Raw genomic sequence first — 13,252 nt, 5'->3', positions numbered from 1 at the left:
AGGTGATGAGCTAGGCAAGATGTGCTAGGCAATCAGATGTCTCCTGAGATCAGCTATTATTTGTTATTGAATGTCCAGATTCAGCTATTATTTGTTATTATTGTTTTTTGTAATTTCTTTGATCTTTCTTTTTATTTTTCTTTGTTAATTGATATTGTTTACTGTAGAATGTGTGAGGAACATGTATATGACAAGTGGAATAAGATCTATCTTAAAGCCTCTGTGAGCTATGATTGAAAATGTTTGTTATACCTTGTGTAACTCCTCAGGAATGTCTGATCAATACGTCTACATTATACACAGCATTTCATGATAAGAACAGCTATTTTTAATAAAGTGGTATGTGTTGAGGCACCTTACTTTTATCCCTTTGGCAGACAGATACATATCAATCTTGTATATATTCTTTGTGTAACAACAATTGTCAGGGCCCTCCTATATGCAATATTCTTCTCTAACTTCTCCTTATCTGGTCTAGCAGCTTGGGATGGCATAAACATGCTATCAGTGACAGAAATCCCTTCCCTTCCTTGTCTGGAATAGAAGTTTAGGTAGCATCTATTTAGTTAAAAGTGTATCTTGCAGGAACAGGAGGTTTTGGGGCTTTTTCCTGTTACTCTTATAATAAATTTAGGTGCATTAAATTATGCTAAGATGTCTGAAAAATTTAAATTCTTCCTGGGAGTTCTTTTTCACTTTGACTCAAAATATGTCCAAAAATTATGATATTAATTATTTTGAAATCTGATGTTTAATTGGAATCCATTCTGTAGATGAAGCTATCAGCATAGCTTCTTATAGCTGAGAGTAACTGGAAAGAAAGTGTGTAGGAAAAAAAGGTGACCACATAAGCCTACATAGGAGAGCAGATGTAATGGAAGATAGAGCATTTTTTGTGTCTCACTGATGGTAGATGGAAGATATAAAGTTTTCAAATGTAGTTTCTGTTCTTGGATCAGTTTCTCTGTCTCCACCTTTTTGGTTTTGTCTTGCAGTATCCTTGGTAATAACACAGGATTAAAATTAGCTAATGGCACTGAGTCCCATGTGCATATGAGGCACCAAGAAACCCCAGCATGGCTTGCTATAAATTCTTTGGTTTCTGCTCTCTGTGGGATGTAGATTAATCACTTTCTCTTTGAAAGTAAAACAGTTCCCTGATGTGTTTTTCTACTTCTGTTGATCACTGTTATGCTATAGTTTCAGTTATTGCAAATATCAGTGAGGAACCTGAACTGATTGTAAATGGTATTCTGAGTAAATTGATTTATGATTTCAAACCATAATTCGATATGTCTGGTAGTGCAATTCATACTTCAAATAATTCCCCCCCCCACTATATTAGGCTGCTCTTCATGTGACAAAGATTAGAATTACAGTGGAATGAATTTAATGAAATATTTAAGCAATTATTCTAAAATTTAGGACAAAGTTCCAACTAATTTGGGAGGATTTATAGCTGTGCAAATACTGCCTGAACCTGCCTGAATCAGGGATCTAGTGTGATAGCTGGTTGTTTCTTTGGGATTCAATTAAATTTCTTGGGTTTTTTTTGTTTTTTTTTTTTTTTTTTTTAGCCCTTGTGTTCAATGCCAGAAAGTGCACATTCCTTAAGGAAACATAAGAACCACAGCAGTGACAGTAGCTGTGATAGTGACAGCAGTGTGTCAGACTCGGGAGAAGAAACTGAAAAGGAAGATCACAATGAAAAAAAAGAGAAAAAAGTTTCATATGATGTTGAAGAAAATAAATACAAATCTTTGGAACGATCAGGTAAGTTAAATAATCACTTTTCCAAGGAAGTCTGGCATTGATGATGATTTGTATTAAATTCCTCAGTCTTTTAGAATGTGTCAGCTTTGTATCTCAGGGTTTAACTCTGGTTTGCTTTAGTTCATTTAAGATGTTTTCTAAATTAATAGATATATACCATGTTATTGTTTGTTTTAGTGATGTATTGTTTCAAAGAATTTTATAATGTAGTTGCACATGTATAAGGGTGCTTCGAAAATTTTATTTTTCATAGCAGCATTTATTTAGCTGAAAACTGAATTAAAAAATGGTGTAACTATGCCTTAACAAATGAGAGATACTGAATCTTCAAATATGAGATCCATTGTGCAAATTTTCTCTCCTGTTTCCATATCGTTATGGTCAGGAAACCATACAGAGAAGTCACATATATTTTGACCTAAAGATCACATGCCCTCTCTCATAAATCTCGTGTGTGTTATAGTGGATTGGAGTCTGGTTAAAGCTGAATATGAGGAAGAAATAAATGTTCCTATGAGTATGTAAATTCTGTATTGTTAGGGGATCTGACACGACTGACTTCTACATAGGTAGCTGTTAGTCAACACACATTGTAGTACAACATCTGTGCACACACTGATCATATGTGTTGTTAGTTACAAAGACTGAAAAATGGGTGTTAAAAAATAATAAATAATAACATCAATCATTTGATCTGTCTGCAGGTAGAATGAACTGCAAACCTTCAAATAAAAATGTAAAGTCTCCATCATATTCGTCCCCCACATCATCCACAGGTCCAATCCGGCGTTCTGTGAGCTGCCCTCGCTCCATATCAGTCCTCTCTATGCAGTCCCAGGGAGCGGAGCCGCGCCCCTTCTCAGCCAAAGCAGCTCTCCAAATGCAGCGAACAGCCTCTGTGAACAGGTCCCACTCCTTGAGTCGTAGCCCATCTTCAGCCAGATTCTCTCAGACAGCCACCTCGGGAACTATGAACTCTTCAGGGGTGAGTTAACACAGTGGTTGCATTCAAAATGTGTTCCGTTCTCTCTAAAACTCAATAAATACACTAGTAATTTTTGCATCATCAGAAAATTTGAGGTACTGTTGTCAAGATTGTTTTGACAGACACTTGAGCATACAAGATCTCTAGACCTGTGTGTGAAATGGGATGAGTGCCAGCTGTGATGTCTCAGTGTTTGTGGTGCAGCAATACAGATGTTACATTTTGTAGAAATAGGTTTCTTAAGAGAATGGGAAACCCTCACTTTCTGAATGGGAAACCTTCACTCCTAAACAGCCTTTTGAAGATAGAAAGGATCATTACTTCTCTTAAAAATTTTCTGTGATTTGTCTGGGGGCTCCTGGTTCTGAAGTAAGGCTGTACCTACCTTCAAAATCCTTACAGTAACAAAAATACATCCAGATTTCAAACCCAGTGTATAGTCCAAGGGTAAATACATTGTGCCAGAATAAAACATTAGGAAGGTTTTGTATGGCTGTCCATTGTAGAAGATGGTGAGATTAATTTTCAACCTATTAGAGCTGTTTTGCATATGCTATACCTCTGCAGTAGAGCTCTACTTCCAAAGTGAACAGCTGAAAATTTATACAGGGCTTGTGGTCTTCGGGATTTGCCACTGCAGTAGCTGACTCAGAAGCCATTCTCTTTTTTAAAAAAGAAGATAAACTAGCTTTCATTTGCACCCTCTCCTTGAGACAGACAAGCAACTGGCCCAAATAATTAACAGATAAGATTAAACACTTCTAATTGTTTAGAATTTTTGTGGTTTGTTATACTTTTCACAATATACTTCCGGACCATGTATATTTTTTTCGTTTTGTTAGCAGATTGCTATCCTCTTTGGTATCTCTTCACAGCTCAGGCATTTTTTCTTTTGTGTTGGGGTGATGGAGCCCATATTCACTTATCCCTAGGCAGTGTTTGCAGGGATCAATCCCCAGCCTCACTCAGGATTGCACTGCCTGCTGGTACCAGAGCATTTCCATTCATGCTTTGATGCCTGACCTATATATTTCATCACCCAAATAATTTGTGCGGAGCTGGGGCAAAACAAATTGGCACTTTTAACCCGTATTTGCTGCCTCTCTGTATTGTGGTGAGCTTTGATTGTGAGCAATCCTTTTGTAATGCTAATTAACTTGCTTCATAGTATTTACTATCTCTAATTATCATTTTTATCCGGTAGAATGCTCATTGTCTGTTTTGCCTGTGAGGCTTTGTCTAAATGATGAAAAAGGGTCCTTTTAAAATTGTGTGCTGACATCTTGTGAAATACTCTTTAACATGGTTTTCCATCTTTAAAGTCAGCTAATAGAATTGGAAAGACATTAAGATTGTGTCTTCACAACAACGTGTTAAAGGTATGTTTTATTGCATTAGCTATCTCAAGTTTAAAAAGTACCCTTTTATCATCACCATGTACCCTGAGAGTTTAATGAGACAGTGCTAATATGGATTTTTCTATTCACATTAACTTTATATCAAATACAAATTACTGAAAGATTAAAAGCAGTCTTTTACCATCCGATGTTAAAAATGGCCTACTCGCTTAAATTAACATTAGTTAGAAAGCATACTCTCTTTTTCATTGAGAAAGCTCCACCACAGAAATGATCTTGATCTTGATGTCTAGAACAATTACTTTGGGTGATAGAGCTTAGGTCATGCTTCCTAAAAATGATGTGAATAAAATTACTTACAGAATGGATAAGAATTACTTATAATTTAGCACTGTATTCTGAATGAAACTCTGTTCATAATTATTTTTGCAACTAAGAATAATATATTATATATTACTGCTAGAATAACATTAAAATTGATAATCTGTGACTTACTAAGAAGAAATCATTTGTGCATGATAAAGTGTTAGTTTATCTGTTCTTTGGGCAAGAAAAGAGCAGTACACTGCCATTTTTGGAGTCTGCTGAGATCCAAATGTTCTAAATGCAGGGAAACAAAATTTAAAATAAATCATTTACAGTTGGGAATTACAGACATATTCTTATAGGAGTTAAAAGCATAAGTGGATTTAAAATTATTTGCTATCTTATTATTTCAGCCATATTAACATGTATCAAATACCAGAGTATTTTTTTGTGCTTGAAAATATTTATCACTCACTTAATTAGAGATATCCTTAAGTATTGTAGTTGTTACAGAATACAAAGATTAGAAGTGCCTAAAAATTTTGAATTTCACTCTTGAAAAATGTTAAAATTAGATTGACTTGGTCTTGCAAATGAGAAAAAGCAAAAGTATGTGAAAGTACAGAAAGAGGATCAGAAACACTTCTAACTAGTGTGTCATGTTTTTAAGTAGACCCCCAAATCCTCCAGAGATGGTCTTCTGCCAACCCTGCAGGGGTTCAGATCAGTATTGGTTTAAAAACCATTGATACTTTAAACAAAACTCTGGACAACTGGAGGCCCTGTCAGACCCCTTACTGACTAAAGCAGGAGAAAAGTGGCCTTTTTAATGCTCCCTGAAATGTTGGCCCTGTGGTATATTGCCTGTTTATGTTAAATTGTTGAAGTGACGCATTGAAAGGATGCTTTTTATGACTAATATTTTTTATTATGTTGAATTTAAATTCAAAGTCTATTATCTCAATTTCAAATTTATACTTTAAATTGTGGCACCATAAATATGGAATATATGTTTGTTTATTCTGTTTCAAACAAACGAACATTTTAACTGTTTTTCTTGGATTTCTTGACAACTCTCAGTAATGGTGATGCATTAATGTATGTGATGTATATTAGTTCTGTATTAGATAATATGTCTATGCACTTTATTAATATATTTTATGTCACTCTAGAATTTTTTTTTTGTCAAGCAAACATCTTTGTAATGTGATTTAATGGCACGCTTAAAATCTTTTCCTCTGCTTTGTGCTGGCTTTTAGAGTGAGTCTTTGCTGCAACAGAAAACAAAAGAGCAAGAAGTTGCTTTGACAAAAGAGACTCTTCTCCGTATCAATGACTTGAAAGTAAGGTTCCCAGGAAAAACAAATGAAGAATCTGAATTAATTATAGAAGATGTAAGTATCTATAAATAAGAAAGAAGAACAGGCTAGACATTGTTTAGGCTTCTGAAATGAAGGAAAGTAAAAAGCTCAATCTATGATTCATTAGCTCCTGTGGCCTTAAAACTTCCAGAACTCAGGATAACTCAAAAGAATTTGAAAGCTTGGAGCTTTCTGACCTTAAAAGCACAGCACTGAAAACATTCCTGTGTCCTTATAAAATATGTGAGAAATAATCAGGAGGGTTAGGAAAATTCAGTTTTTCATTGTAGAGAGAGTTCAAACTTTTAAGTAAGCTAAGAAGAATGTTACAATTCATATTTCATCTGATATTGTTAAAACAGACCCTGACCTGTTTAACTTGCTCTCAAGCAGACGTACTAGAGAACTCAGAACAGTATGCTGCAGGCAGAATGGAGGTTTGGGGGTCATAAAGAACACCAGTCTCATGTGCTTTTTTGGCTCTTGTAGTCTACCAAATTCACCTTTCTCACATCTAATGTTGTCCTGAGCCTTGTAGTTTAGTATTGAAGACATGTGAAACAATGCCAAAAAAAAGGTCAATTAAATCCCAATACTTGATTTATAAGCAGAAATTGCATGGTGTCTAAATAGTTTGTAAATATTTAATGCAAAGAAGCTAACAGAATGGAAAAGAAAAAAATTAAGATGGATGTTTTCTTGTCATTTTAGAAGGAAAATGAAAGAATTCAAACACCTGTGCTCTGATGTAGTGAGCACTGTCCTTGATCTGTTAAAATTAATCTGATTTATTATCTGGCCAGAAAGGACCTGAGCTCTGTGAGCTTCCAGAATGCTGATTATGTTTCTAGCAATCTCTGCTGCTACACTGGAGTGGGAAGGAATTCTTCTGTAGTGATGGTTGATTTGGTGCTGGTGGAAGACAGTACTCACCACCAGCAGGCTGGGTTTCCCAGCAGCAGGGCTGGAACCCTCCATGAGAGGCTGTCCCCGAAGCCCCAGTGCGTGGTTCTGCGCAAGCCGGCCGCGAGCGCGCATCTGGCGCTGCCTCCTCGCACAGCGCCAGCCTGGGGAGCCCCACGCCTTCCTGGGGCACAGCTCTTGTAATGTTCATCTGGCCATAACCAATTCCTGATGGGAAAGAGTTCATCACGGAGGAAAACGAATGCTGGCGAGACAGAACTTGTTGAAGGTCTGGAGTAGAGTAGGAAGAAAACAAAACGAGAATAACAATGTATGTTTGCAGCTTGAGCTATTTTGGTAGCACTTATATTTTGTGAGAGGAGAGTGTTGAAGTTCATATGATTATTTATCATATATGATTTCCAGGTATGTCCAATGTCCCATTTGCAGCAAAACCCCTCACTATTTAAATATATCAGCAGTTATGCATTCTTGAACATACTACTCTCAAAAAATCTGGGCTGAGTCAGTCAAGACAACTTTCTAACTGCTTTGTAGTGTATGATTGTCAGAATCAGGTAGAAAAGAGGGTGGTATTAAACTGAAGCATCACACAGATCTTTGCAAATTTTGCCCCACATAATTTTGAAAATATTTTGCTATTTCTTGTAGAGAAAATTTCTCTACAAGAAATAGCAAAATATTCTCAGGAGTCTTTAAGATGCTCACATTTTTAAGGGTTAGGAGTGATTGTGATTGAAAGACCAGCTTTCAGTTGTTTTCATGTGTATTTTTTATCTTGTGTTTTACAATGACCACAGATTATGGACAATTGGAAGTATCATAAAACAAAAGTCTCATCCTATTGGTTGGTAAAACTGGATTCAGCAAAACAACGAAAAGTAAGTGACATATTTCATTTTCAGAAGGTCATCTAAAGTAGGTGCATAGCAGCGCTTCTACTGGTGTTTTGCAGCGGCTGGGAGGGACTTGAGATGCTAAAATGTAGACTATTGGTACTAACATAGATATGCATTAATTCAATTAAAGGACATTATGCTCCATATTTGGAGAAGCATGATTGCTCTGGATTATAATTTAAAAATCAATTTCTCAAAAAATTAGTCTTCTAAAAAAAATGCAAACAATGATTAGTGCTTACATACCTAAGTTCTAGCTAATGTTCTTAGAAGGGTATTCACTTGGCAGATTTGATTGATAAAGGCTACACCAGTCAGCAGTTTCAGACCAGGCATATTAAAACTCCATTAGAGGTAGTGATACTCACTTGGCTGTTGGAGTATTTGACCGACAGTATTAGAAGAGATCATGCTGAATAAAAAATGGACCTACCAAGCAAAGAATTTTCTCCTTTAAGCGTTATTTCAGAAAGCCTCCCATAGAGGGTGGTTCTGCCCTTTATTTGACTGGCAGTCATGTTAAACCAAGGGCACATGTACAAAGTCAGGATGACAGAGATTGATGTGCCAGGTTGTTACCTGCAAAAACTGCACAATCAGAAATGTGGACTTTTTGCTCTTCTTGTGAGGACATCTTTTACAACTTTAGGAGACTTATAATTCCTGAAGCACTAGTGAGCCCTTCATCTTTGCTTGCACTGGAAATGATTTGCCTTTTTTTAAAACTGCTTTTAACCTCAATCCCTTCAAGCAATCAGATAGTTATTCTTAGAAGGGTAGTTTATAAAAACGGATTAACTTTGACAATGACATTGCAGCTGAGGACTGCCAAATGTCTTTTGTTGATTTGAAAGAAATATGTTTTATATTCCAATGAGGTGGGTGAAGGAGAAATGAGCAAGGTGGAGAATATTTATGCAAGTAAGAAATCTGTCTCAAAGGTACCTTTTGCAACTTTGTGAAATACAACACAGAATCTCAGTCCCCTTCCCTCTTACTTACTGGGAAATTCTAACACACAAGAAGAAAATATCTGGGCAATGTACTAGATTGCACAATGTTCATACCTGACAGCTGTATTTGCTTAACAATTATTCAACATCATATAGAAAAATTAAACTTACACTTATAATCTTGTGTGTAATGTTCTGGCATTACAGCATGGATATAGGAGGCATTCAGAAGTTGAGAGTAAACCAATTAAATCAATTCATGTTAAAAAAAAATTAACTTCTACTCTAAGACTTTCAATAAAAAGAGATTTTGGTATGGGAGGAGTTATGACTGCTTGATGTTGCATCACTTTACATAATTTCTTTAAAAGTGTTTTGATGCTTACCAGAGGGTTTTGAATACACCCTTTCATAACATCTTGTTCTGTTATACCTAGAAAATTTGTTTTGTTAAAGTAAATGATGTAAATTAAAGAGAAAAATGAAGGCAAGTTAGGGAAATTAATTTAGAAAAATGAAGATATAGGTTTCATGAAGTTCCAGCCCTTGTGCAATGCCTTGTCTCTTTTCTTAAATGGATGATTTTTTTTGCCATGTTTGCACATTAGGGACAATTAACCAGCACATTTCCTGCATTGGCATATTGGCAATATCAGCACAGTAAAAACAGGAGAAAGATTTTTTTTTCCAGAGTACTTGGCAGTCTGTGGCTTGCTCTAAGATGTTCAGTTCTTAGTTTTCTTCAACTCCAGGTACTACAGTAAAAGGAAAAGCTCTACATTGGCATCATTGTTTTTAGCTTATGTCTTTTGAACTAGTGAGAGAGTCTATACAGGGTGGTATTGTTCTTTTTCACAGAAGGAGATACTATTATCAGTGTAAATCTGCAAAGAAATGCAGGGCTGATTCTTATGTGCTTTAGGGACTGAGTTGTTTCAGATGTGTGTTTGACCACAGACACCAGCCATGTGTGTGGGAATGCCTTGGACAGGTGAGACACAAGGAAAAGGGCTTGGGAAGCATGAAGGCTGATGCTGCTAAGGAAGTGTCTGAAAGTCTGAGCCTGTCCCACAGGCATGGGACAGTCCAAAACCTGGGCTTAGCTCCTGCTATCACAAAAAAAGATCAGCACCCTTAGATTTTAATATCTTACTCCTTCTATCTCACTCTTTGGGAGGAGTAGGCCATGGGTGTGGGTTTTAGTGCATTAGATACCTGCATTCATAATGATTCCCAACAGAGAGGACAGTATTGTATTTACTTTGGGCTATTATGTACATGGAATTTCTGCAAGACCTGTGCATGCAGACTAATCTCAGGTCTTCAAAAAGAGTTTAAATAACATGGAAAAAACCATATTTCATCAAGGCTGTCATTATTAGGTATCTATAGATTTTCTGCCCATTAGGCATACTAAACAGCTTCCTTCTGCTATTGCATTTTGTATATTTAAGCTTTATTTCCTTCATTGTCAGACAATTTATAAACAACAATTTTTTATGTAGAATCTAAAAATTGCAATTCCACAGCATTCTTCCATAATTTACTGTTCTACTAAATCTCTTTCACCTTTTGAGAACCATGATTCACTACATGAATCGGTTTGTCTTACATACCTGAAAGTTTCCAGGGAAAGCATTGTACTTTCTAATTTATAAAATCTTACACAAATTAGCAAATATCCCCATCTGTTTACTACCCACTTGAGGGTGATTGTTTTTTTGGTAGATGCTGTTATGCAAAAAAGGCAGAGAGGGTGTTTCCTTTAAGGAAATTTCATGGATTTAACTGGCTTTTTTTGTTGATAGTTTACATGCACTGTAGGCTTTTTTATAGGACAGATTTTACACTGTTCAGAGTGTCAATATGTGGTCTAAATACTACTTTGGTCACAAAAATATTCCCAGACTTATTGATAGTATCTAAATAGACAGAATCCAAGACACTCTGGAGTCTGATACACTCCAGGGATTATGAAGGGAACATAGACGACTCGGTTAAGAGAATATCCAGATATTTAAAAGCAGGCACAATAAATCCCACCTTCCTTCCATGCCCCAGTTCAGTGGGATGTGCAAAGGTGTATCCAGGACTCTAGTAAGTTGGATGTGCAGCTGTCTAGCACTATACTGAATGCAGCTCAGCCTTTATGCTCTTGAATTTAAATGTAGTCCAAATGTAATAAATCCATGGCGTGCTGATAAATGTTTCTATTTTAAATATCTTGCTGATTATTTTCTTACTGATGTCACCACTGTCTCTTGCCAGGTACACTAATATGGTTTGACATAGGGCAACACTGAGCTTAAACAGACATTAAATCAAAGGCAGTTTGTAATTTTCCAGGACATTTCAGTTCTTTATAAAATAGATTTTACAAGGGAGTGGGAAAAGAAGACATACAGTGCTTGGGTTAATTAAGTTGCTTCTAGTCTTAAATTGACACAATTAAAGACTAGAATTTGTTTCTTTTTACCCTTTCTGTCATTTAAACGAGCTAGTATTATTGAACAGACTGAAAAAAACAGAAATAAACTTTTCAGTAATAAAATAAAAATACTTTGATTTGGCTTTGCAAAATGTTACTAACAGAAAGAACACATAATAATAAAAAAGTTAGCTGATGACTGCACAGAAATGAACCCCAGACCTCTGTAGGAATGTACAGGTATGCAGTCATATGTACAGGGATAACTGTCTGTATGCATGCTGGGCATCAGCCATCAGCTGGGTTTTGGTTTTGCAAAATGTCTTTGATTTACTTGGAATGCTCTTTCCTAGGTTTTGGATATAGTCAGGACAAGTGTCCGTGCAGTTCTACAGCACGTCTGGAAAGCTCCAGACATTGAAAATCTCCATCTGTACCGTCTTTTTAACCGGCTGTTTAATCGCTTACTTTGGAGCCACGGCCAAGGCCTATGGAACTGTTTCTGTAATTCAGGGTAAGCCAATTTTTCTTCTCTTCTTCTTCATAACTTCACAATTACAATCAATGCTGACATATTTTATTGCTCATTTTCACTCACAAGAATGATGTCATACACTGAACTTGTTTTAAAAGCACCTTAAGATATATAGTAGAACTAAATCTAGCAATCAAGGCCAACCTTTTCAGAAATGGAATCAAACATTTAGTAATGTATTTACAAGTTTAATAATCTAAGGAAAAAATATAATATTCAAAGTATTTTAGCCCTTAAGTCAACTCTTTTGCTGGATGGTGCATGATTTTTAAGCCAGACCACTGTGTCAAACATAGACTTGCCATCAACAGAAATGAAATTATCTATTTGTGCTCCAGATCATTAGGAGAGTTCAGTCACAAGTGCAGCTGACATCTCATGCCAGATGCAATGTCACTTCTGTGGTTTACTAATAAACAGTTCAAACTTCTGTGCTTGATTACATTCTTTGTTTCCCATACTGGTAGAAAGTTAAGTATATGCAGAATATTGAACGTCCATGTAAGCAGGTGTTTTTGGTTTGGGTAGCAAATACAAGTTTTTTACAGGGAAGAAAAGATCTGGACATATAAACAAGTTCAATAACCTCTACTTCAGAATCTAAATTCCTGAAATCAAAGGCATTGGTAGAAATATAGATTTGGGGGATCATATCAAGGGTGTTAACCAATTGCTCCCACACACCAATTTATTCATAAAATAAGAATACAAAATTTTAAATATGAAATATATTGCACACAAAAAAGAACATTTTCTCTGTTAGTATATAAAATGTATAAAGAATGAAGGGGGGCATTTGTTAGCTTGCATAAGTTGTTCTGAGAGATGTATTGAAAATGAAATACAACAATTCATATGCTGTTGGATATTGTACGGACAAAGGAATCAACAATGTTCACACATAATCATTTATTGTATGTGGAGAACTCACACATTACCCTTGTTAATTGTTTCCCAAGAAAATTGATCACAAGAAGAAGAGGGATCTGAGGGATCCAAAAGATCAACAGGTCTTTTATCATTATCTCATTATTGAACGCTTGTTGTTGTGCAAGCAGTTAAGATTCTTTACAATTTTTTCTTTCCTTCATGCTAGCAGAGGTGTGTAAAGTCTTGAGTACAAGCTCAATTCTTTTGTTGTCATAAAATATTATAAGTGGAGTTATTCTTTGAAAAAGATCCAGTTTCTTGTAAGAGGAGTTGTTATATAAAAGATTCTAAAAATACTGTAGAATATATAAATATCCAGGATGTATAAGTATCACTCTGCATGTAAAACACTTGTTACACATAATACAGAATTCATGGAAGAAAACAAAAAGGCTGTTTGCACATTGCCAGTGTGTTGTTTATTCAGTTACAAGCATCCTTCTTGCCCCATAACACACAGCTGAGAACTCATGGCAGTACCTCTGTAGCAGAGGTCTACTTTTCATCACTCTTCCCCAAGAGTTCATTGTGCCATTTTAAAGAATTGGAACAAACAGATTGGAATAAACATAGGGTGTGTGTAGAATTTGGAGAAACATGTTGGGAAAGAGGAATTAATGTGCTGATTCAGAAACAACATTACTATATGAAAATCCATTAAGGAGTGTAGTGTGTTCACTATTCATATTATAGATGTCTTGGGAGAAGAATGGAGCTAATGGCCTTAAGGTTTCCTCTTGCTGGTTAGATCTCTGCTAGGTATGTGCTATTTTAATGAAAAGAAAGAACAAAGAAATTCT

The 13,252-nt window shown here is 35.8% G+C and overlaps 1 protein-coding gene across 8 annotated transcripts in view; it reads left to right on the top strand.

Moving 5' to 3' along the window:
* TTLL7 (tubulin tyrosine ligase like 7) overlaps nt 1–13,252 on the top strand; it is a 64,733-nt gene that overhangs the window by 43,798 nt on the left and 7,683 nt on the right. For 5 of the 8 annotated variants that reach the window (XR_012581300.1, XM_074546032.1, XM_074546033.1 and 2 more), the window contains 6 exons: nt 1,578–1,773; nt 2,478–2,758; nt 4,081–4,137; nt 5,682–5,816; nt 7,508–7,588; nt 11,341–11,501. Coding sequence is in view for 7 of the 8 variants with exons in the window: in XM_074546032.1 (XP_074402133.1) it covers nt 1,578–1,773; nt 2,478–2,758; nt 4,081–4,137; nt 5,682–5,816; nt 7,508–7,588; nt 11,341–11,501 (911 nt within the window). In the remaining variant the exon portion in view is untranslated. The remainder of the gene's footprint in view (nt 1–1,577; nt 1,774–2,477; nt 2,759–4,080; nt 4,138–5,681; nt 5,817–7,507; nt 7,589–11,340; nt 11,502–13,252) is intronic. The other 3 variants (XM_074546035.1, XM_074546037.1, XM_074546034.1) reach the window with 3 other exon arrangements.

Source organism: Zonotrichia albicollis, chromosome 8 (genome assembly GCF_047830755.1).
Source record: "Zonotrichia albicollis isolate bZonAlb1 chromosome 8, bZonAlb1.hap1, whole genome shotgun sequence".
NCBI lineage: Eukaryota > Metazoa > Chordata > Aves > Passeriformes > Passerellidae > Zonotrichia > Zonotrichia albicollis.
Note: the sequence above shows the minus strand (reverse complement) of the source record. Positions and strands in the feature narration are given on the sequence as shown.